Here is a 26,354-nt window from a genome sequence, read left to right as displayed (position 1 = left end):
GCACAGATTATTACTATATACTATTTATTAAAAAATTTAAAAATTTAATAAAACAAGGGAGAGATAGGGGTGAAAGTTTTTCTTCTTGTCTTCTCTTTTGAATAATTCTACCCTTTTCCATAACAGATTTGCTTCTTTAAAAAAATGCATAAATATGTTCAACAAAGCATTCAAATTTAGACTTTAATACATACAAACCAACCTTGACTTTTTAATTTCACTATGTAATAGGACATTTCCTAAAATTGACCCGTATTTTATATAAAATGCTCCTGGGCTCCCCAGCTTTCCAAGCATCTGGTTAATAGTAGCGGTTTTCCCAACACCAGAGTCTCCTAAGTGCGAGGGAGGCAAACATATGAGATTAGGTTTCTTTCCATGAAAATGACACATGTTAACTTATTAAAGTGAATCAATAACATTTTCCTTCACTAGAGATGGTCTGAAAAACAAGTTTTTGCTTTTCTACTTTTTTAACATTAAGAGTTGTCAAATCCAAGCCTGCAGTGCATACTGGCAAGCATGGGAACCAGGGTAGGGGGCAGAACTGGTAGGGGTTATGCGGAGTTGCCCCAACCAGGCTGCAGCTCCAACCGGTTTGCGTGAGGACTGAGTATGAAGTGGGCAGGATCGAACTGGACTACAACACCCGCTGGTTCATGAGGAAGACAGGACTGGAAACAGAACGAACCCAGCAATCCCAACGACCAGCATGAGCATAAGCTGATTGGTGTGACGGACGGTGTCGGACTCTGTACTACCAAACTCGCCCAAGAATCAGGCCTGGGATCATCTCAGACAAAGTTTCTTTGGAGATCCCTCCAACTGAACTGCTGATCTTAGAACCCAACCATGAAGAGACTGTCAGCCAGTGGATTCTGAATAGGGTTCATTGCGATTGGAACTGAGAGATTGGCAGCAATCCAGAACTGATGAACTATCAAAACTGTATGAGCAGGACCCTCAGAGCGTGCCTCCCGTTGGGGATCTGGGATGGGTGGGAGGTTGGGTGGGGCTTTTCCCTTTGTTTTTTCCCTGACCCCAGATACAGGGTAAAATTATATTGATGTGGAAACAATGGTATTACCCACTTTTACCCTGTAGCCCTTGACACTCTGTTCCCTAATCAACTAAGATTATTAAAAAATAATTTAAAACAAAACAAAACAAAAAAAAGGTGAGACCACCACAAGTATTTGTCATTGGAAAAAAAAAAACAATGTTTTAAATGGAGTAACAGTGGGAAGAAATAACCTTTCATTATAAAATCTCTGAGTTTTCCAAGGCCCCCTTGTATTCTTCAAAATCAGGAATACAATATCATACACTGGCTAAATCATTGCTTTTAAGCTAGATTATGTTGTTCTTTCTTGGAAAAACCAAACTTACAAAAATTTCTGCTATTTACCCAAGTTCTTATCCTCAGTTTTTTTTTTAATTCAGGAATAATTTCTTTTCTGTAATCTAATAATCCTCAAATTTGTTCTTGTTTTTGCTTTCAAAATATTTAAGATATAGTGCTAGTTTATTTGACCTGTTAATGCAAAGATGTAAAGAAAATAAAAATATCTGAGCATAGAAAAAAAAAAAGAGTTGTCAAATCAGGGGGTTAATGTGACAATCTCTCAAATTGTCTGTTATTTGTACCTCTCACAAAAGATGGAGAACTAACCATTATGTTTACATAATGTTCATTCAAGTCTGTCAGCAATCATTGCTTTTAGAGTAATATAGAATACTATGTGAAATGGACTTGAAAATTTTTGCCAACATGATCTAACAGAAAAATTGATGATCAATTTCTTTATGAAGTCGAATGGGGTCTCATGAATTTACAACTCATTACATATTAAAGTAAAAGTGAAAAGGTTCTTAGACCAAATCAGAGGCAACAGATGGATTCTCTGAGACATACACATTGTCTGAAGTGTCTGTATACAGCACTGTGGTGATACTCAGCACAACTTAGAACATCGGAGGAAGTAGTCATTGGGTTGGAATAAGGGTTAAAAAGGAGTAGGCACTAGACTGAATTACTCTCCTGGGAATGGAAAAAATATTAAAAATTGTCAACACTGGGTTAAGGAATTATGCAAATAAATTTAATTAGCTCAATCAATGCTGTTGTAAATGATCCTTGAAGGATCACAACCCACTGGCTATGAAGGCCAGACCATATGCCAATGGCTCTCCTTCCAGAACCTTCCTGAAGGTAATGAAAGGAAGAAGATTTTAAAACATGCTGTATTTGCAAACCTGTGCAGGAAGTGGGCATTTATATACTGCTGGTGAGAAGACAAATTTTTCTGGTCACCAAAACTTTTCAGGGCCAATTTTTGTAAAATGATTAGATTACATAACCTTTAGACTGTTTCCTAATGCTGAAATTCTCCCAACATCCTATGTTGTTACTACCTGTGAGAAGGACGGGGTAGGAGTTCTTCAAAAGCATGCTCATGAGGAAAGAAAGGCACGTCGTGTCTCTGGTCGCAGTGTAACGGATGCTCTCTCCATTTTCCATCTTCTTCAGGAAGTTATCACTTGATTGTTGCAGATCAGTTAGTAACGAAGTTCCTGCTAAAAAAATTGTGTTGAAACTTTCACGTGGCCAAGAAACATTTATCTAAATGTGTAGGCACTCCATACTCTGAAGAAATCTGCACACTATGAAGTAATTTAAACATAAAGCAGTAATTCAACAATAGTTCTCTGTGTTTGTAATATCTGCTGACCTCATTGTCCCTGTCACAGCATCCTCTCAGTGGGTGAGCCCACCACAACAAGCTTCCATCCACTGTAAGGCAACTTCACACCTTTTTTTAGTACCACTCCTTTTTATCTTTTTTTGATGATTAAGATATCTTTTATTATTATTAATTACATTGCATTATGTGACACAGCTTCATAGGCTCTGGGATTCCCCCAACCCCTCCCCGTGCCCTCCCCCCATGGTGGATTTCTCCACCTTGTTGCAGTATTACAGCTGGGACTAGAATCCAGGTACTCTTGCTAAGGTAAGTAAGTTGACATTAGCCTATTGGGAGCTGCAGAAAGTGGGAAGTTTCAAAAAAATATTTCATTTATTAGACAGGCAGAGTGAATGAGTCAGTGAGAGAGTGACAAAGAGAAAAAGAAGCGCACATACAGAGAGACAGATCTTCCATGCACTGGTTTACTCCCCAAATAATCTCGATGGCCGGTGCTGGGCCAGACCAAAGCCAGGCACTTCATCTGTCTCTCTTACATGAGCTTAAGGGGGCCTAAGCACTTTGACTATGTTCCGGCTGCTTTTCCAGCCACATTACAGGAGGCTGGATTGGAAATGCAGCAGCATCCACATGCAATGTTGCAATGTATCATTGGTGCCAGCTTAAATTGCTGTTCCACAGCACTGGCCCCTTAACCAGCATCTCAATAAATAGGCCGAATGTTGTCCCTTACTTTTTTTCTTTAAGCAAAAATATTTGTCAAACACTCATACATTCATTTGGTACAGAATTCAAAAGCATCTAACATGATGAACAGTCTTTTCCTTATTCCTGTACCCTAGCCATCTAGTTCTCATACGATTGTTCTGCAGTTTAAAAACAAAGTAATGAACTGCAAAGATCCTTTTCTAAGGATTCTCCTGTGAAAGTCCTCATCTGATTAATAGTACTCTGTTTAATGAATGTACTCTAACTTTTTCACCAGGGTTACACTACTGGACATCTGTGGTGTCTCCAAACCTTCATTGTTTTTTTAAAAAAGCAGAGCTTATGTAAAATACATAATTTCTCACAAACACACATGTGGAATTTTGTATTAGTATTGTGTAAATAACCATTTATTATTAATCTCTTTACATCCCCATACAATGATTAGGGTTTGTGCCTTTGACTATTTGGCTATGTCTGCACTGAATAAATAACTTAATATCTAGTGAGCTTCAAAACATCTCTTTATAATAAAAGATTAAAGGAGTCTTTTAAAATAAAGAATGCTATGGTTTTTTTTTAAACAATCCCTACCCCTTCATAAAAAGTGATTCTAAATCATGTCTAAGAGGCCCAGTCTGTCATGTTATGGTTTACACTGGGGGAAAAAGTGAGACTGTGACATTTAAGTTCCCTGTTTAAGTTTGGGATTGAATGAATGATCAACAGTTGCTAAGCCATTTGCCTGCAATCAGGGTGAATGGCAATCAGAGGAAAAAACATTTTGGATTTGGCGAAAACCCCTGGTTTTTCATAGGTGTTGTACACTAAGAGGCTGAGCTACATGCAAACAGAACTCATTTGCGCTCTTTCTATGTAGTGGCAAACAACTAACGACAAAATGGACTAATTTTAAAAAATCATCTATTTTTTTTTGAAAGGCAGATTTTACAAACAGAATGACAAACAGAAAGATCTTCCTTCTACTGGTTCACTCCCCAAATGGCCACAATGGTAGAGCTGAGCTGATCTGAAGTCAGGAGCCAGGAGCTTCTTCTGGGCCTGCCGCATGGGTGCAGGGTCCCAATGATTTCGGCCATCCTCAACGGCTTTCCCAGGTCACAAGCAGGGAGCTGGAATAGAAGTGGAGCTGCCAGGACAGGAACTGGTGCCCATATGGATCCCAGCACATGCAAGATGAGGACTCTAGCCTCTAGGCTACCATGCTGGGCCCAGGACTCATTATTAATACTGACACATGAACAACAATTCAGCTGTTGTTTTAAATATGATCACCTATTGCTATCAGAGTACTTTAAAAGGTTTGTGAAAAATACAACTGAAAGACACACTTCATTTAGCACATTTTTTAATTCCATCCATGTGAGGGGTGATCAATAACATAATGGAAAAATTCATATTATGAAACAATCATGGATTTTAAATTTGTGTACCTAAATAAAGCTATCTTTCTAATAAAATTTTTAATGAAATTTGACATATTTCTTGTGGCAAGGTATTGTACAACCATGGTATTCCCAAACAAAATAAATTCAGACTTAGAAACTTCTATAATTTTAAACCCTTTTACATGCAGAAGCAAAATACTGAGATTTTTAAAAAATTGCCATATATAGGTATTTATCAAATTATGATTATTGTTTTCTAATTGGCAGTTTCCTTGGTCACCAAGGCTAGGTTCTTACATGTATGCCTTTCCTGTTTTACAAATGCATCCTGACAGTTCTTCTCGATAATCATCTAATTGCTACCACTGATAAGATTTAACACATTACAACTTTATGTGTGTCTGACTCAAACACGGTCCAAATTTTTTCAAAAAGATATTCAAAGTTATTTTTTTCAAGATGCATTTTGCAAACATATATCTAAACCTATTCTTGCAGAAACTTGGAAGTTATTAGTACTCAAAATCACAGATGTTATAAACGGAATATTCTAAACTTTTACAGAAGTTATAAGTAGAAATTTAAAAAAATTTTTTTTCCTTACCTCTGTGAATCGGTGTCTCAGCACTAGGAACTAAATCTGACCACGGTACAAATTCACACTGCTGTATATCCACAAAATACCCAAAGATGGAACGTTCACCAGCTGGTAGGTTGATTCCTACAAGGAAGAAAAGGGTGTGGCTATGGAATGTTTCCCTTAATCTTATGAACTCGTAAAGATGTTATTGCTGGGCCAGAAATAGTAAGGATTTACCAAGAGTACAACCAACTATATAAAAAAATAGAAATGTCTTTTTCTCTCCAAATATTTAGTTGTATAAAAGCAAAATTTTACTGTTCATTCTATTTATATCCAGAAAAGTGAGTTACGATCTGGTACCCTTTGGATTCCTATCCAAAAGTTGCTTATTTGAATATTTTCTATCTCAGTTCTTTCCCTTCTGCTTAACTTCTGTCAATAGTGTTCTTTCTTTTTAAAAACTCCCCTTGGCTTCCCCTGCTCCCCTCAAAAGCCAACTCATTGTTTTTGGTAGTTTTTAAAAATATGTTTTAAGTCCATATTTATCCATTTCTGCTCTGAACTTTTTTCTTTCCTTCTAATAATTTCGGTTTAGGTTTATTTTTGCTTTTCTGGTTGCATTTTAAGTTGCACTGTTAGAATTTTAAATTTGCGATTGAAATAAAATATATATGAGAGCTCCACAGCATAAAAAAGATTTTCTGAGATTGAAGACAGGTTTTTAGAAAATAACCCATCAGGTGAGGGAAGGGAGGGGACAAAAGAGGAACATAGAAGGGAGGAGAGAAAAAGAACAAAAGGTAGAAACAAAGGGAAGGGAAGGAGAAAGAATAAAGAAATGTTACAAGAATTATGGGACACAATTAAGAAAGCTTTATAAGCTTCCCAGAAGGAAAAGCAAAAAGGCATAGGAAACCAATTAAATAATAGCAGAAAATTCCAATATAGGGAAGGATTGAGATACCCAGGAAGCTCAATGGGGCTCCGGGAGCACCCAGCAAAGGTGATCTCTGTGGTCCATGACAGTCAAACTGTCAACAGTACAAGAGAGTTTGAAAACAGCATCAAGTCACATGTATGTGAGCTCCCATTAGACAAATATTTCTCAACAGAAACCTTACAGGCCAGAATACTATATATTTAAAACACCGAATGAAAAAAAAAAAATACTGTCACCCAAGAATAGCATTCCCAGCAAAACTATCCTTCAATTAAAGTAACATCTTTCCAAGACAAGCAACAAAGGTGTGGATTTATTACCATAGACCTTCCAAGGAAAGGTAAAGGCACTGTACATTAGAAACAGAAGGATGACAACTGCCATTATGGAAACAAGAAAAAATCATGCAATTCAGTGGTAGAGCCAATACACAAAACAGAAAGTGAAAAATTAGATTTTATCAATACAGAAAAGCAACAAACCACAAAGAGGAACAAAAAAAGGGAACAAATAAAATATATACAAAACAATGAAAAAAAAAACTAGCAAAATTACAGGAGTATGCCTTTACTTAATGATAATCTTGAATGTGAAATGAGTAAATCCCCCAACTGAAATACTTAAGCCAAATACATTCATCAAAACAAGACCCACTGATATGATACCTATAAGGAACTCACCCACTAGCAAAGCCACACATAAAGGCAAAGGGATGCCAGGGAGAAAAAAGGGTGAGCACATGGCAGCCAAAAGTGAGCAGGAATCACTAAACTTAGAGAACAGAGATTTTAGATGAAAAATTATCAACAGAGATAAAGTTCACAATGTAATGATAAAGTGACCAATTATGTGAATCTACTCAACGCTGGAGAATTCAACTGTGTAAGGCAGAGGTTAGACCTGAATGGAGACATAGGCATTGATACAACAGGGAGAGACTACAACACACAACAGATGATAAATTTCAGGTTTAAACTGCTTTGGCTTCTCCCAGTGGTCTAGGATGTTTTGTTTCCATTTTCATTTGGAGCCAGGGAGGCACAGCAGCAAGACTTGTGGATGCCTCACTGGCCTACCTGCAGGTGTTTGTAGCATTGCTCTATCAGCTGTCATGCAGAGTCTCGTAGGCAGAGCATCTTCTCCAGGCATGATGTGCCCGGCTCAGGTATAGGGTGTTCATTATTTTCTACAGAAAATGTGGGAGGTGGGAGGAAGGGCCACTCTAAGTGTCCATGCAGGTGCGGTATGCTGTCAGGACACTGGAAACCTGGAGCCTTCCAGGTTGGGCTGCATAGGGGCAGGGCTACTGTGGAGAGCATGGGAGGGGAGGGCTATTCATCTACTTCTTGGGGGCTTCAGTGAGCCAACCCACTCATGAAGAACTGCCTATCATTGCAGGAGACTGGGAAGTCTTGTTTCGCTGGGCCAGAGCAAGCCAAACTTCTCCGGACTGATGGCTTGACAAGTCAGGAAGATGTGCACAGCCACAGTCAGCTTCCCCAGGACCTTGGCAACTGACTGGCTCAAAAACATGCCCATATTCTTCCTGGGGCCAGCGTTAGGTGGCACTGCCCCTGTACTGCTGGGACCTCCATGGGCTGGAGGCACTCAAGGTGGCCTGTTTGGCTACTTCCAGAGGCCCTGGTAGGGTTGGTTTATGGGCCTGCGTGACCAGCAGCTGACAAACTGCTTCCAGGATGCTGCGTGGGCTGGGTCTCAAGACGGCATTGCACAGCAGGAGCCTACCATTGTGTAGGATGGGCTCCTTTTCTGGGGCAATGTGGCAACACAGATTCCATGGACCACCCCAACTGGGCTCAGAACTTGCGAGGGCTACAGGTTTCTCCAGCAGTTTCTATCCTACAAGTTAATTTCCATAGGAAATAACCTAAACATGTTTCCATTCAAATATTTTAGATGAAACTTCTTACAAATAACGTCAAGAGGATATTTTAGGAGTTGCAAAAGACAAACCACTGTGATTTGTTCTTTCAGTATAATGTTTTTAGCTCTCATCTTTATTTAACAGGGCTCTAAATACATCCGTGCTCAATATTTTGTCTCTTAGTTCCTGCATCCACAATCTCTTTATCTGCCCTAAGTTCCTTAAACCAGTAACAGCCAAGTGGGTAGGCTCAGAGTATTTTAGGATAGATTCCACTTGTTAGAACTGATTCAAAAAGCTTAAATGCTAAAGCTTAGCACAGAATTTAGAAACTTTAGAAAATGGACTATAACGTTCTTCTACAGAAGTCCTGCTACACTGCGATCTGGAGAATACAGATGCACAGATATGGGCTCAGCTTGGTGGCACTCAAGGTGCTGGCCTCATTTTGTCCCCATCTGAACCAGCATTTCAGCTGTTTCAAACAAATAGAATCGATTTTCTTCAGTCTCTTTTTCAGTGGAGTGAGGACACTGGATGTACTTACTGTTTTTCTTAACCTTTAATCTTCATATGTTAAAATATGGACCTCATCAACACAAGTCCAGGGTTTTGAAATTAATATTTTAAAGTAAATAATATCATGATACCCCTCTGCCAAGAACTTACTTATTTGTGAATTGTTTTCAAACACTTCATGCACGAATTTGTTAAAATCATAGGTTACTCCTGCAAGAGAATCAGGTTCGGACGTGGAACAAAACAGTTCATCCTCTTCATGCTCATCCTCACGTTTCAAAGTTCCTCCAAACGCCCAAGTAAATGCAAACACGAACAGTTTTTGAATCATGACAGTTAACTTATCAGGGTTTTTCTCCAGGTACCAAACACTGTATTTTCTGTGGTTGATACATACAGAAGGGTGAAGGTTCAAAGTTTCAGAAAGTAGGTTAGTGATTTATTCCAATATCTTGCCCAAGTTCCGCCATTAACAATTATTATTACAGGTAGGCACTGACATAAAAGTTTTAGAGTTAATGTATAATTTCCCTTTGATAATGGTTATTACTAAAAATACATGTTGTTAGTATTTGTAAAGTACCACACAAGCAAGAAATTAGTACTTAGTTTCTACTTAATATATCTTTAATATTTTATCATTTGTATATATAAATTTATAATACACTTTTACTTAATGTTTAACATATTTTACTTAATATATGTACACATAACATTTAATGTATGTGTGTTTCACTTTTAAGTCAACTTATTAACTGAGAGTTTACTTACATTTTATAAGAGCATCTTCTAATTCACTTTACATAGAAAGATGGAAGTGTGGGGCTAGTCACTCTATTCCTCTCAACCAAGTCCTGGTGGTCAGTTCAGGTTAACCTCACCCAACCAGGCAGTGTTAACCTGGGAAGAGTGTTCTCCAGTTTGGGTCAACCCAGGTCATCACAGACACGTGGGACCATGATATACAGGGAGCGATAAGTAGATGGGCCCTGAATAGGACATCTGGCACTGATTGCGAGACACACTGCATAGTTCAGGATATAGCACTATCATAAAAATCATTGCAAGTTATGAGAAAACTAAAATGCATAATGGGATGGAAATTAATGATTAATAATTAAGATACTATGCACAATCTATCTAAAAATTCTAGCCTCATGGCAGTAGTTCCTTCAGTATCTATTGAATGCCTCTGACATGTTTCCTTGCTCTGAACCAGACATAATCCCTTTTTGAAAATAGGACAGAAAAATGAACCCACAATCATGTTAACAGCAACAAATGAAGATCAAGTGACCAGCAGGGAGAGTAAGCTCATGGGAGTCAGAGAAGGCCTCTTTAAAGAAGCAACAGATAAACTGAGATCCAGAGAATGACTCTGACAAAATCAGGAGAAATAGTGTTTTGAGTAGAAGGGATACGTGAGTCAAGAGGTCAAGGGACCGTGAATATTCTGAAGAACTAGAAAATTCCTTGCCATGTAATGATACATTTATCTGAAAGTTAAGCTTCTCATGGTGAACTGAGTGGCTGTGCTATTGTGATAACTTAAGGACAAATAGTGGGGAGGAAAGTGTGGGAGAGAGGGGTGAGCTTCTGTGCTTATAAATCTTTATTGTGAAAAAAATTTTAAAAATCCATTGTTACGGAAGCACAGTCAGAAGCAGAGGTTCAGGGATGAGTCTGTGCTGTGGAGTCAGCAGGAGCTTTTAAAGCCGCGTCAAGATTCAGCTCCTTTCCATCTGTGAGTCATGGGACATGGTCAAAGTCAATGAGAGGGTGGCATGCTAATTTACGTTCTAAAAAAAAAATCAAATTTCTGGGCCCAGCATGCGCCAGGAACCCATATGGACACTGGTTCTAATACGGTGGCCCTGCTTCCCATCCAGCTCCCTGCTTGTGGCCTGCGAAAGCAGTCAAGGACAGCCCAAAGTCTTGGGACCCTGTGCCCACGTGAGAGACCCAGAAAAAGCTCAGGGCTCCTGGCTTCGGATTGGCTCAGCACTGGCTGTTGCAGCCACTTGAGGAGTGAGTCAGTGGATGAAAGATCCTCTCCATGCTCCTCCTCTGTATATCTGACTTTCCAACAAAAATAAATAAATCTTTTAAAAAATCAAACTTCTGCATATAAGCACTAGGAAGTAGGCAAAAGGATGCTAATCACAGTACTATTTGTAATAATGCAAGACTGCAAGCACACTGAATTTTTATCAACAGATGAACTGTGACGTACATGTTTCATGATAATGGACTGTTAGCTGTAAAACCACAGATTAGCTCTGCACAGTGTGGACCAATTGGAGGGAGATGCAGGTCGTGGAAGATCATACAGTGATTCCACTGACTAACTGCTCAAAAATACACAAGACTGAAAAAACCTGGGGGTATGTTACTGAATACAAGTCCAGGATAATGACTATCTTTGGTCCCTGCATACACAAGGGACCTAAGGAAAAACTGAATAGTGAGCACGTGGATGTTAATGGTAGTATTTATAAATTACGTGTATTTTATAAACATTCTTTCATAGCTAACCACTGTTCAATAAATATTACAAGTCATCTCTAGTGACTATACTGAGAAGAACTGGAAGAATTGGGGACATCAAGGAGGAGGCTGTTCTCACAACTCAGGTAAGAAAGGTGGAATTTGGGGCTAGGATGTCATAATCACAATGCAGGTGAGGGAGCGGATTTGAAGGCAAAGCTGACAGGTTAGAGTGGGAGTCTATTCATCATCAGATTGAGATGTGGGAAGGATTCAACAGGGCTCTTCTTTCATGCAAAATGGAAGAAACACACTTCTAGAACTAGGGATTTCCATAGCTGTAATTAATTGGACTCATACCACTTTGTCAGAATCTATTATAGATTCCTAGTATATCACCTTACTCCACTACTTTTCTACATATGAAAAATCACAGCTTAAAAATGTTTTGTCAAAAACCCCAGACATTTCAGCAGTTCACATCTCATAAGTGGCAGATTCATGAAAAAAAAAATCCAAGCCAATTTTATTTCTTTTTCAGATACTTAACAGAAGTTGGACAAGCACATTCACATAAACCTTAGGCTAAATATTTGATGATCTCATGTTAGTTACACAAAGACTGTAAGGTGGGATAAAATAAATTTGAGTGGATTTTGATATTATGAATATCAAGATTGTACTGGCTTACTTTCCCAGATCCTGTGCATGGCTTAATGGTTAGGCACCTACAGGGTGCAGAAACACCTCTGTGGAATATGTGAACTAACCTCTTTCCTGTGTCCTGGAGTTTGGTAGAAACATTTGCCGAACTTGCATTCTTACTTAAAGTGCCATTCAAATCACCACCTTAAAAAGAAAAGGGTATTTTTTTTCCCACATTCACAACAGATGTTGATGTTAATTTAGATGGCTAAGCAGGCATAACTGTTAACATTGTTGAATTACTGAACCGTCACAGGACAAGTTTGTTTGATAAAGTTTTCTTAGGGTTATCATGGGAGTTGCTTTTTTTAAGCAAAGGAGGAACAGGACATAATCTTAGAAATATTAGTGTTCATTCCTCTTTATTTGAAGCATACTTCTGATTTCATTCTGCTTTTGGTTAGCTTTATTTTTCTAGAATGCAAACTAATTTAAAACATTCAAGTGTCTACTTCCAAATATGATGCACATTACAAATGAAACAATAAGCATGACCTAGTAATGTGAAGCCCTAAAAAAGCTGCATGTTTTCAAATAGGAAATAAATCACAGCAAACATCCAGCCTGGGAACCCCAGGCAGCCTAAATCACCTTTCCTCATTCCCACCATCCCATCTTCCCTGCCCACATCACCTCTTAGTAGACATCCTTAAGGCTCTACCAAGAGAAAACAATTATGCATTTTCCTGTTTAGCTTATTTATATTTCATAGTATTCATTTTCTTAAAGCTCTGCTTCTGGCATAACATTTGAAAAAGAAGTCTACAGTAGGAAATAACACATGATTGCATCATCTACAGACAAGCCATTAAATGCTGTATTACTTCATTTTTTTATACAAAGACATACACTATACAGAAGTATGTAATATTTTAAAATTCAAAAGGAAAGATTAAGACAAAAAAAATCCCATATATCTCCATCTCTTGGGTTCCACAGCTCTTCTTCCACACCAGCATCCTCAGGAATTAGATCCAGCAGCAAACCTGATATCGGCACCTTAGCCCCAGCAGTACCTTGCACTTGAAGAACACGTGGTATAGCACAGTAGGTGCAGAGACTGTTCAAAGGACCTCAGAAGCAGGTACATTTCCCCAGGGGAAATTTTGCCCCTGTTGCGTGGCACTTTTTCCTCTTCCCCTGGTACATGCACACCAATGGGTTTTATACACTTCATCTACACCCCCACTGAACTTATTTTATTCAAAGATATGGAAAGAATGAGATGAATCTTCCATCTGCTGGTTCACTTCATAAATGCCCAGATTAGCCAGGGAGGAGCCACAGTAAAGCTAGGAGTATGGAACTTAACTCTGGGTCTCCAACATTAGTGGCAGGGACCAAAGTACCTGAACCATCACCTGCTGTTTGCATTAAAGGAAGCTGGATGGGCACTGAAGGAGCTGGGACTTTTTATTTTTTTAAAGATATATTTAGTTTTGAGAGGAAGATTTTCCAGAGAGAGGAGGAGAGACAGAGACACCTTCTATCCACTGGTTCACCCCTCAAATGACCACAACAGTCAGAATTGGGCTGAGCCAAAGCCAGGAGCCAGGAGCTTCCTCTGGCTCTCTCCCATTGGTGTAGGGGCCCAGGGATGTGGGCCAGCCTCTGCTTCCTTCCTAAGCCATGAACAAGGAGCTGGATTGTATGTGGAGCAGCTGGGACACAAAATGGCACCCATATGGGATGCTGGCACCACAAGAGGAGGATTAGCCAGATATGCCAACATGCAGGCTCCAGGAACTGGGACTTGAAGCAAGTACTCTGATTCAACCATTGAACAAATTCCTCATCAATCCCCTGTTCAACCATTCTGGGACCTCCTTTGACTCCAGTTATGCCCCTGCCACCAGTGGCCAATGTGACCACTCCAGGATGCTGGGGCAAGTCCTTTTGTGACCCCAGTTACTGAGGCCTAGAACTTCCACACCCCCAGCTATGACTCCTACAAGCCACCGCTGGCACCTGCACACCACTGTGGGGACTGAGAAGACTGTCCCCTGCTCCTCCCGTCGGAGCAGAAGAGAGATCACACCCCAGAGAAGGAAATCTTCAGAGACCCCAGTAGCAGCCTGCGTTGGCAAGCCTCAAGCTGGAAGAGATGTAGTGGTGAAGGGCACACCTCCCCTGTATCCTGCAGGGTTCTTCACACTGACCCTTCCATACTCGCCTGACAGTTTACCTTCACTTAAAAACGAATAGTTTGCAGTTTGCTCTGTGTGTACAGATGTTACGGGCACAAAAAGGCTGAAAAATTTTGGCCTTCCTTCTTTCATTTCCTTTTATAAAATTCCATAGAAGGTGGTAAGTTGCTATGGACTAGCTATGATATACTACTACTAAGACTTAAAAAATTTTTTTTTCTCCAGGGGTAAGTGCAGTGGCTGAACAGGCTAATCCTCTACTGCCAGCCTCTGCATCCCATACAGGTGCAGGTTTATATCCAGGCTGCTCCACTTCTTGATCAAGCTCTTTGCCTGAAGCCTGGGAAAGCAGCAGAAGATGGCCTGTTTCCTTGTGACCCTGCACCCATGTGGGAAAGCCAGAAGCAGCTCCTGGCTCCCAGCTTTGGTTCAGCTCCAGCCACTGCGGCCATTTGAGGAGTGAACCAGTGGATGCAAGAACTGTCTCTCTTTCTGTAAAATCTGTTAAAATAAAAATAGATAAATCTTAAAAAACTTACTTTCTCCAAACCCTCCATTTTTACTCATCAAATCAAAGAAGGCATCAAGAATCCTGCAGAGAGTTACGACAATTGTTACGTCCTGGACAGGATACGGCTGAAACTTTCGATGTTTCTTGAGAAATTGTAGCCCATTGGTGACACTTCCATTAATCAGGAATTCAAGACAATCCACTCCTGACTGACCAATAAGTTTAGACGTTTTCAAAAGCCATGACTTAGCATAAGGCTCCCATCCCAGGTCAACAGGATCCTATTAAGAAAAGGTACAGGATAACTGTTTATAAATATACTATGTTCCCCCTTGCTTCTTACTATTCTTTTCTTCCCCATGGTCCTCTACCAAATATGGTTTCCAGTGATCATTCACTAAAGGGGGAATATTTGGAAACTGAAAGCATTACCATTCTTTGGAGTGATTTTCACCTTACACGCAAGCAGATGGTGGCTTTTGAGTAGAGAGGTGTGTGCATGGTGAGAGGAGCTGCTAAGCTGCTAGTCAGCCCTGGATGGACTGGCTTTGTAGTTAAGCGGATTATAGCATAGCACTAATCATCGGGCACAGAACAGGTTGATTCTTTGTCATGTCTTCTATCTCTTTACCAAGTAATGTGCTTCCCAAGTTCTAAGAGTGAGGAAGAAAAGGTCCAAGGGCAAGTTTTCTTGTATTAGGAAAGTGATTCCCATCCCCACTCTAGCCCGTCTACTGCAAGCATGACTTAGAGTTAAGAAAAGTCTTGACGTTCCAGGGATGGAGAGCAGTGTTTCTATTCCTGTGGTACTCATCCTCAATCCTGGACCAAGAGATTGAGGGCGCACAAAACTTCTGAACTACTGGGACTGTTCCACAGGATTTTAATCCAGTAGACAACAACCGGTGACTATCCTGAAGAACGTATTTTCCTCGAAAGAAATTTAGCTTAAAACCTTACCAGGTAGGTTCGGGCCTTGGGATTCGGGGGCAAGTGCCGCTCCTCACAGTGTGGCAGCTGTGGGGGGTGCCCCTGCCGGGTCGGACCCAATGCTGGGGGCTCACGCCAAAGACACTGCCGCAAGGCAGTGAACGAGTCCTCGGCCTCCCCCAGGACCCAAGAGAGCTCTTCCCTCAGGGTAAATACGCCATGAGGGAACTTGGGAACTGGGTTAAAATTCCTAACTCCGCCCAGCTGCTAATATCTTGTGGCAGGGTGAGTTTGGGAGGGGTTCGGGCCTTGGGATTCGGGGGCAAGTGCTGCTCCTCACAGTGTGGCAGCTGTGGGGGGTGCCCCTGCTGGGTCGGACCCAATGCTGGGCGCTCACGCCAAAGACACTGCCACAAGGCAGTGAACGAGTCCTGGGCCTCCCCCAGGGCGGCCAGTGCACCATGTGGTGCCAGGCTCTGTCTGCTGGCCGCCCGGCCAGGGAGCTCTGGGGTATTGGTTGTCTGAATTGCTGCTTAGGTAGCTAGTTGAGTCAAGGACGCTAAGTCACACTGACTAAGGCAGAGGCCAGGACAAGTGAGGGACTGAGATAAGCTGAGTCAGAACAACCACTGGCGGGCGCGTGATCTACGGCTAGGAACAGGCCCAGTTGGGGAGGCATGGGGACACCTTAAGTGGGTTGAGGTTCCCACCAAGGGGTGTGTGTGCTGGAATGGGGGCTGCATTCTATCTAGGAAACAGTTGTAGCCACCCGAGGCACTAGTGTGGGCTGGGATTGGATGCACCAGGCCAGTTCAGATCCCTACACCATCTGGTGTCATGAAGAACCAGAGGGTAGATGTGGGACTGATTAGGCTGGGTTCCAATCCCCTCTTGAGCCATGCGTGAGCTGTATGTGGGTATGGACGAGCCATGGCTGGGCTGAAACATCCAACAAGAACCAGAATGGGGTGAAAGCCAGCCAGGAAAAGCCACTGTTCCTGCTAGGACAGGAGGTGAACTGGGTAGGGTTGGCTCAAGGACCCCCTGGCATGCGCAAAATCTGGCATTGGGAGGGGTTCTGATGGAGGAGCCTGGGCAACTCCTCTGGCAGGACACAGTCCCTGCAGGTTAGCACAAGAAGCATGATAGGAAACAGCCCAGAATAGGCCATGGAAAGTTTCCCACTGGCACACATTTGGCATGGGTCAGGAGCAGACCAGGCTGAATCAGTTCATGTCACTCACTGGCAAATCCAATCACCAGAACAGAGTGTGGGATGAGCAGGGTTTGGTCGCGACAAAAAACAGTACACATTATGGAATGCCAGGGCGTGGTTGCCTGTACTGGATATGAATGCAGCATCCAACCAGCACATGTGAGATCCAGGAAGGGAGGGGCAGAACTGGCAGGGGGATTAAGGGGCTGGTCCCCTCGCTGGACAGCTACTCCCACCGGAGAGCATGGGCTGGGATAGAGACAGACCAGACTAAGCAAGGCTACATCACCTGTGCGCTGCATGTGGATTAGATCAGGGAAAAGCCAGGCTGGGCTGATTATTCCTGCTGGTGCAAGCATAAACCAGAGTGGGTGAGGGATGTTTGGGCATAGCCACAAAAGCTGGCACTGGGGACTAATTCTGTCAAGTCAAATCACAGAACCACCCAAAGAGTGCATAAACCGGGACAGAGAGACCTGAGAGGGAAAAAGTGGGTTCCCCCTTCTTGGGTCACTATTCCCACGGGAGGGCATGAAAACTAGGACGGGAGCTGGGATGGCTAGATAGAGAGGCACTCAACAACACCCGTGAGGGCTGGATGGTTGAGTTGGTTAGATAGAACTAAGCTTTAATACCCATGGACAAGTACAAGAGCTAAATGGGATGGGGGACAGACTGGTCTTCTGCTACACATATTGGCAAACCAGGGTAGGGGGTGGGCCTGGTGGGGGTTATTGTGGGTCGCCCCAACTAGGCTGCAGCTCCCACTGGTTGATGTAAGGGCCGAACCAGACTTGACTGCAACACCCATTGGTTCCAGTGCAACTCGGGACTGAAAACAGAACCAACCCAGCAATTGCAACCACCAGCTGATCGGGGTGATGGACTGTGCCGGGCCCTGTGCTTGCTGGAACATGCAGGAAGCTAGTCTGGGAATACTTCAAAGTTTCTTTGGAGCTCTCCCCAATCGAACTGCTGGACTCAGAACTCTAATCAAGAAAAGACAGAAGACAGAGCAGATCAATCATTCATCTCAGCTATATGTTGGCAGCGAAATATGGGGCAAACGGAGACTTTATAATGGACCATATCAATCAGTGGACGACCTCATCGAGCGAAACTGGCAGTGATTCATAACCGGAGAACTATTAACACCACTAGAGCACATATCTCAGAGCATGCCCCACATCCGGGACTCGGAGTGGGCGGGAAACCGGGTGGGGCTTCTCCCTCAATATCCCCCTTTACTTCAGATACATGATGGAAACAATATGGACATAATAGTATTACCCACTTCCCTATCCCCTTGAACCTTTTCTTTTTCTTTTAACTGTAATTAACTATGTAAAGATTGTCAACAATACAATAAAATAGATTTTAAAAAATTAAAAAAAAAAAAAACCTTACCAGGTAGACCATTGCACACCGGCTGACAGTGGCAGGACTGGCCTGAGAGAGACTGTCCACTTCAAAAATCACTCTGATCCTACTAGTTAAAGCTATTCTCTCACTGTTAGCTAGGCACAACATCCTGGTGTTGTCCAGTGCAGAATTCAGATTTTCTAACCACAATGTGTCCACTGGACCATCTAAGACAATCCATTGCCAATCAAAATCTAGAGAGAAAAATACATCCTTAGTGTAGCTGAAAATACTCCCAGTCTTCTTTCAATAAAATCTTACACATCTTCTATTTTACAAGAAATTTTTCAAGGTAGAAAGTGATAGTCTGGAAAATGGTAGAGTTGAACATGTTTATATGTAGCCTCTAATATTGACCAAGTATGAACAAATATTCATGGTAAACACTTAACTGAGGTTTAAACATTGCTTAGACATTATTAGCTTAATGACATAATTAATCCCGAAACATGGATAGTGAAGAGAGCCATGTATTTATCTTTTGAGTAGTAAGGTTCTTGTGAATTGGCACCTTTTACTCAGCAATAGTTTTTAGATTTGCTGCCCCTAAAGAATAGCAACAGAAAATAGATGTCCTTGAGAGAATCAAATTGAGCAAGTGTAGAACGTATCATAATTGAAATCCATTTACTTTTTCCACACTGTTAAAGTCTGTGTAAGCTACAAAACCAAACAAAAGCTAACTAAAAACTACAGAACTTCACTCCTCACACTTCTGAAGGCCATGTAATCCAAGGTCAAGGTACCAGGCCAGTGAGGGCCATCAGCTCAGTTCACAGAAAGGCACCTTCTTGCCGTGTCTTCCCATAGTAGAAGGGGCCTTCTCTTCTCTCCTTGCTTCTTCTCTTCTACTTTCCTCTGGGTGTGCTTCTCGTTTTAAGTTGAAAGGGCTGGCCCAGGCTAAAGTCAGGAGCCCAGAACTCCTTCTGTGTCTCCTACATGGGTGGTAGGGACCCAGGGATGTAAGTAAGCCAGGGTGTGCATTAGCAAGAAGCTATATTAGAAATGGAGTAACTGGACTGAAACCAGGCACTTCCCTATGCAGAGTGGGGAAAGAGAATGAATCTCTTCCATCTGCTCACCCACTCCTCAAATGACAATGGCTGGCCAGGAACATCGTCTGGGTCTGCTACATGGGTGCAGGGCTCAAAACGTTTTGGACATCTCTACTGCTTTGCCAGGCCATTAACAGGGAGCTGGATCAGAAGTGGAGCAGCTGGGACTTGAATTACTGCCTGTACACTGGAGCTTCAGGAGGTAACTATGCCACAGCGCTGGCCCCTCTACTTGGCTCTGTGAGAAACCAATGGTCACTTATAAATTCCAGGGCTTGATTAGTAGTAGGTATATGTGGTGATATTATGCAAAGTTTAAATAAATCCATGAGAAAAATAAATTATTGATGGATGGAATATCATTAATCAAAAACGTATTTAAATATATATTTACAATTCAAATGGGTTCAAAATTTCTTCTATATTAATCATATTTATGAAGTTTGGTAACACTTACTGTGACTTTCTGATATTTTAACATTTTTCTCTATTTCCTTCACAATATCATCATCAATATCTGCTGTATCTGAAGAATTCAGCCTGAAAACCTAAAATATAAAATCAATAATGCTTAACTTTTTTTTTAACTTGATGGTGATACTTTCCAACTCCAAATAACTACATGCCAATATGCGCTCTTGGGTAATAAAAATATAAAAGACAAAAATGTCCTATAGCTGAAAACACATAGCCAGCATCTTATAATGTATCTGAGTTGTGACGGTTCCTCTGCTTTAAAAACTCATTTTTAGTATTTTACCCCTGCAAAGAAAGCACAGGTTCAAATAACATAACCAAACACAGAGAAGAAATTAAAAGCTTTCCGAATTTCTACCACCAGGAGACAGCTACCAACTACCAATAACATCTGGTGCATATTTTTCCTAGACTTTTGCAGATCCAGAGAGAGGAGAGACAGAAAGATCTTCCATCCTGATTCACTACGCAAATGGCCACAGCAGCTGGAGCTGAGCTGATCCTAAGGCAAGAGTCAGGAACTTCTTGAGTGTCTCCCACACTGGGGCAGGGTCCCAAAGCTTTGGGCCATCCCCTGCCACCCACACAGGCCACCAGCAGGGAGCCAGATGGGAAGTGGAGCAGCCGAACACGAGCTGATGCCCACTTGGGACCCCAGTGTTGCAAGGGGAGGACCAGCCAATTGAACTATCACACTGGGCCCCCTCAGATCTTTACAACAATTCTCAAAATTTAAGACACCTAAGAATTATCTGAAGTTTGCTAACCTGTAAATTCTAAGACCTCATTCTTACAGATTCATCAAAAATAGGTTTGGGATGAAATCCAGAAATTTACATTTTTAATGTGCTTTACAGGTGACTGTAATATACACTGCTCTTTACACTATCCTTTGAGAAATTCTGATGTCCGCATATAGTTCATTTTAATTAGGAGAGTTAAATATCTCTCCAACTATACTGAGCCGATTGGTATTGGTTTCCTTTACTACCAAGGGAAATAGTAGAAAAGACCAACTATGAGAATCATGCTGGCGGTGCAAGACAGAAATGAAGCAAGGGTGTTCAGCCTTGACCCCGACCTTAGGAACACAACGAATCATGACTAGTTGCTGTTAATTCCCAACTTCACTGGGAGGCAAGTAAGATTACAGCCTATTTCCTAAAAAGAAAAGGAGTGGGGAGGAGATTTTCAAACTTCAAATGGCCACACAGGCCAGGACTGGTCCAGGCCAAAGTCAGGGACCCAGAATTCCATCTGGATCTCCTGTGTGGGGAGCAGTAACTCAAGTACCCGGGGCATCTTCTGCTGCCTTCCCAGGTGCATCAGCAGGAAGCTGGATCAGAAGCTGACTAGCTGAGATGGGAACTTGTACTTTGATCTGCGATGTCAGTTTTCTAAGTGGTGTTTTAGCCCACTGGGCCACAATGCCATCCTCAACGTATTTTTTAAAATGGATTCTATTAGGTTTCTTTCTAAAAGTTTGCGACAGTAATAATTCCAGCAAGGTCTAAGAATGCAGCTTTCTCACATCTTCTCTAACACTGCATGCGGTCACTAACAACATAGATTATGATTCAATTTATAGAGATCATTAAAATAGAGAAACCTACAGAATTACAAAGTAGATTAATGGTTCCTAGTGAAACCATTTCCTGTGGGAAAGATAGCCACTCTGGGATTTGGAAATTGGGGATTGAAAGCTAGTGATGGGCCCAGCGGCGTGGCCTAGCAGCTAAAGTCCTCGCCTTGAATGCCCCGGGATCCCATATGGGCGCCGGTTCTAATCCCAGCAGCTCCACTTCCCATCCAGCTCCCTGCTTGTGGCCTGGGAAAGCAGTGGAGGACGGCCCAAGGCTTTGGGACCCTGCACCCACGTGGGAGACCTGGAAGAGGCTCCAGGTTCCCGGCACTGGATTGGCGCAGCACCGGCCGTTGTGCTCACTTGGGGAGTGAATCATCTGTCTCTCCTCCTCTCTGTATATCTGACTTTGCAATAAAAATAAATCTTAAAAAAAAAAGAAAGCTAGTGATTATAAAGTTTATCTCTGGGGTGATAATATTTAAAAATTATATCATGTGAAGGTTGGAAAGTAATGTGAAATAGGCCAAGAATCTCTAAATTGTATACTCTGAATGGGTAAATTTTATTTGTATGTTTTACCTCACAAAGGTGTTTTAACAAAACTGAATGGGATTTTGTTTAAAATTACATTGAACCGATAGCACAATTTAGGAAGAATTACCATCTCTATAGTATTGATGATGTATCGGCTCAGCTTCAGCCATTGTGGCCATATGGGGAGTGAATCAGCAGATGGAAGATCTTTCTGTCTCTCTTTGTAAATCTGCCTTTCCAATAAAGATAAATATATTTAAAAAAAACCATAAAAGTGATATCTAGAAGTAGAATAAAACTAGACAACTACTCTTTCAAAGTATCAAAAAGAATATGCGGATCAAAGAAAATGAAAATTGAATAATTAAAACATAGTGGTACCATAAATAAACAATAAACTCAAACATACTAGAAGCATTTTAAAATTCCTTGGCATTTTTGATTATAATATTCGTCTTATAATTATTGATATTTGTTGAAGTTACTTTTATAACAATGGGTTTCTAATGTTTTATTACCAATTTTGATAAGCACTTAACTAATCCCTATTAAATAAAAATGCACATGCTATGCTAAACTTACATTAGACACATCTGAGATTCTTGAAGTTGGTCCAAGATCAGTGTTCACATAAACATAACTTCGAATCACTGCTGACAATAATCCATCAGTCCACTCCTTTGTATTAGGGTCCAGCCGCCCATACAGTTCATCGAGAGTGATACATTTTGGATTTAACACACAGACATCTATTTTCCCTTTTTTGCCCGGAATCTGGGAGAAATCCAGTGTAAATTTTAAGACATTAATGCACAGTACAACTATTTAACTGTTTTGCACTGTTATGGTTAAAAGGCTTTGGGAGAAACATTTTATGCCAAGGACAGATTGTAAAGATAGCAATTTTCACAAAGCAGTAAAACTTAGTATATCAGTACCAGGTGGATTTGTACTTATGCAGGATATCATTTTTTTCTTAGCTGTCATAACAAAATATTACAGACGGGGAGTCTTAACAGAAACTGACTTTCTCCCAGTTTTGGAGACAGATGTGTGAGGTGAGGTGCTGGCAGGGCCGAGGCCTCCTGAGGCCTGGCTGGCTTGCAGCCTCACCATCTTCTCACCGTGCCCTCCTACGCTCCCCTCATGATGCACAACTCGTTCATGTCTCTTTGTTTCCAAATCTTTTTTTCTTAAAAGGATACCAGTGAGAATGGATCAGACATTCCCTGACAGGCTCATCTCAACTCTATCATACTTTTACAATCACAATTACTGCCATGGAAAGCCCCGAGAAAATTGCTAAAAACATATGGAAAACTAAATGGATTAAAATGGCATACTAGAAAAAAAATCAAATGTAACAGAAGGCAATCCTAGAATAAAGGAGGAATAAAGAAGATAGAAGATGGTAAAAATACAACATACCACAATAACAGAACAAAGGAAAGAAGCCACATGACCACATGGAGAGTCAAAGACAAAGCCACTGGCCACATTTGCTACACTTTCATGATGAAAACATTCAGAAAACTTAGGAAGAAAAGGGATCCTCCTTAACACGACAAGTGGTATTTATACCAAACTCACACTGGAAACTCATACTCAATGGTGAAAGAATAAAAGCTTAAATCAGGAATAAGATCAATATTTCCTCTTTACTACTGTTAATAAACATTGTTTTAGTCATGAAGTTCTAGCAACATATTTAGAAAAAGAAAGAAAAGGCAATCAAATGGGGAAAACGAAAGGAATCAACGGTCTGTATTCACACATGACAGTATTCTGTGTAGAAAATTACAAAGAATTTACACACACACACACACACACACACACACACACTTCATGACTGTGTCAGCAAGCTGGCAGAATACAAGATAAAAAAATCACAAAGTCAGTTGTGATTCTAAGCAACAGCAAAGAACAAACAGGAAATTTAAAAAACAGTTCCATTTATAACAGTATCCAGAGAATAAAATACCTAGGGATAAATTTAATTAAAGGAGATTTGTGTAACGAAACCTACAAAACACTGCTGAAAGAAATTAAAGTTATAAAAATGAAAAGACATTCTATGTTCATCCTGTGGAAAATCTAATATTGTCAAGATGATAATGCCCCCCAGAAGGATGTGTGGATTCAACAGAATTCATAATCAAAATCCCAACAGCCTTTTATGCATAAATAGCAAAGTCAATCTTCAAACTCTCATGAAATTTGCAAGGGATTCTGAATGACCAAAGTAATATTCATGAAGAAAAAACAAAGTTGTAGAACAAAGTTGGAACTTCCCAATTCCAAAACCTACCAATCCTGGCATATGTACCCAAATATAGAGTATTGGAATAGAGCTGAGAGTTCACAAATAAACCCAAATTTCTGTTGCAAACTGATTATCAAAAAGAATGCCAAGGCCATTCAGGGCGGGGGGGGGGGGGGCGGGAAGAGAATGAACCAACAAATGGAGTCAAAACTGCATATCTACATAGAAAGGAATGAAGACATCCCCTTATTGTACTCATGTATAAAAATTAATTCAAAGGGAATCAATAATAAGTTAAAGAGCTCAAACTATAAAGCTCTTCAAAGGAAACAAGAGAAAAATCAAGTCACTGAATTTTTCAGTGGATTCTAGGGTTTGATACTTACAGCGTAAGTGACAAAGAAAAAAATATATAAATGTTTTCTCCAAAAGGATGACTCTTGTGCATCAAAGGTGCATGATCAGGAAAGGAAAAGGTCACAGACCAGATGGGAAGTATTTACAAATCATGTGTCTGAGAACAGATTTGCACCCAGACTATGCAAAGAACTCCTACAACTAAAAAAAGAGAGCCTTATTTAAAGACAAAGAACATGAACAAATGTATCTCAAAGAAGATATGTAACTGCTGCCACCTGGGATACTATTGTCCTCTGTGGCTACTGGTTCATCTCTGGCTGCTCCATTTCCCTTCCAGCTCCCTGTTCATGGCCTGGAAAAACAGCAGAAAATGGCCTAAGTGAACGGACCCTTATCACCCATGTGGGAGACCGGGAGGAAGCTCCAGGCTTCAACTCTGGCTGTTGCGGCCATTTTCAGAGTGAACCAGAGGTTGGAAGATTTCTCTCTCTCTCTTTCTAATTCTCTCTCTAATTCTCCTCCTTTTCCTGTAGCTCTCTCAAATCAAGCATTATTTTAAAAAGAATAAAACAAAGAATTCAATGTTCATTTGCCATTAAAAAAAGGTATATAAAAACTATAGTGGAATACAGCTGGCATCCCCTGTAGGTGCTGGTCCACGTCCCAGCTGCTTCACTTCTGACCTTGATTCCTTTTTTTTTCTCCTTTTCTCATTCCAACAGGGACTTTATTTTTTAAATTCATTTTATTATTATTTTATAGTACAGTTTCATATTCCCTTATCCCCTCTCCTGTTCCCTCCCCCCCCAGTTCCTCTATATCATTACTAACATATAGTTCTTCATACTCAGTCATATGTCCATCATTGCGGGCCTGGACAATGGCAGAGAGTCCAGAATCCTATTGTCAAGAAATAGTAAACAGTTTCATTGTAAGTCCATCTTTGTCTGGAAGCAGAAATGCATACCACACTACATCCTCACATCTGAATGTTAGTCTCCATTTCACAGCTACTGTACATCCCCTCAAATGAAAAGTCATGTTTCAAAACCAACAATAGAAAGAAAAGAGGAAATTTACAATGCCATGAAGTTAAATGACATGTTACTAGATATGACAGTCTCCATTACACAGCTACTATACATCCCCTTAAATGAAAAGCCACAAAACAAAATCAACATCAGGGAGAAAAAGAAATTAACAACATTAATAGCATGTTAAATAACATGCTATTAAATGACTAATGTGTAGCTGAAGAAATGAAAATCAAGAACCTTCTTGAAGAAAATGATGCTACCATATGATATACGAGTCATTGAATGATTTAATCAGAAGAAAGTATTTTGAAGAGATGAAACTAACAGAGAATAACAAAACCCATGTGATACAGTTTCCGCTAATCTTTTTTTTTTTTAAAGATTTATTCATTTTTATTACAGCCAGATATACACGGAGGAGGAGAGACAGAGAGAAAGATCTTCCGTCCGATGATTCACTCCCCAAGTGAGCCGCAACGGGCCGATGCACGCCGATCCGATGCCGGGAACCTGGAACCTCTTCCGGGTCTCCCACGCGGGTGCAGGGTCCCAATGCATTGGGCCGTCCTCAACTGCTTTCCCAGGCCACAAGCAAGGAGCTGGATGGGAAGTGGAGCTGCCGGGATTAGAACCGGCGCCCATATGGGATCCCGGGGCTTTCAAGGCGAGGACTTTAGCCGCTAGGCCACGCCGCCGGGCCCTCCGCTAATCTTTGTTGTTGAAGTGTGTCTCCTCCAGACAATAAGCAGATGGGTTTTGTTTTATAATCCAGTCTACTACTCTATGATGTTTGATTAAGCTTAAGCCATTTACATTCAGAGTTTAATATACATGGGTGTGATGTTGGTCCTGTCATTTTAGGAATGGGTTGTT

At 41.0% G+C, this 26,354-nt stretch overlaps 1 protein-coding gene across 15 annotated transcripts in view; it reads right to left on the bottom strand.

Annotated features, from left to right (window-relative positions):
• The window catches only part of DNAH14 (dynein axonemal heavy chain 14), a 230,288-nt gene that overhangs the window by 100,858 nt on the left and 103,076 nt on the right, over positions 1 to 26,354 (bottom strand). For 13 of the 15 annotated variants that reach the window (XM_058669230.1, XM_058669231.1, XM_058669236.1 and 10 more), the window contains 9 exons: positions 22,404 to 22,595; positions 19,683 to 19,773; positions 18,156 to 18,364; positions 14,631 to 14,883; positions 12,010 to 12,088; positions 8,903 to 9,132; positions 5,430 to 5,546; positions 2,416 to 2,577; positions 203 to 335 (listed from right to left, as the gene is read on the bottom strand). In XM_058669230.1, coding sequence (XP_058525213.1) covers positions 203 to 335; positions 2,416 to 2,577; positions 5,430 to 5,546; positions 8,903 to 9,132; positions 12,010 to 12,088; positions 14,631 to 14,883; positions 18,156 to 18,364; positions 19,683 to 19,773; positions 22,404 to 22,595 — 1,466 coding nt within the window. The remainder of the gene's footprint in view (positions 1 to 202; positions 336 to 2,415; positions 2,578 to 5,429; positions 5,547 to 8,902; positions 9,133 to 12,009; positions 12,089 to 14,630; positions 14,884 to 18,155; positions 18,365 to 19,682; positions 19,774 to 22,403; positions 22,596 to 26,354) is intronic. The other 2 variants (XM_058669242.1, XM_058669229.1) reach the window with 1 other exon arrangement.

This window comes from Ochotona princeps, chromosome 10, assembly GCF_030435755.1.
Source record: "Ochotona princeps isolate mOchPri1 chromosome 10, mOchPri1.hap1, whole genome shotgun sequence".
Classification (NCBI taxonomy): domain Eukaryota; kingdom Metazoa; phylum Chordata; class Mammalia; order Lagomorpha; family Ochotonidae; genus Ochotona; species Ochotona princeps.
The sequence above is the reverse complement of the archived record's forward strand: the minus strand, read 5'-3'. Positions and strand labels throughout refer to the sequence as shown.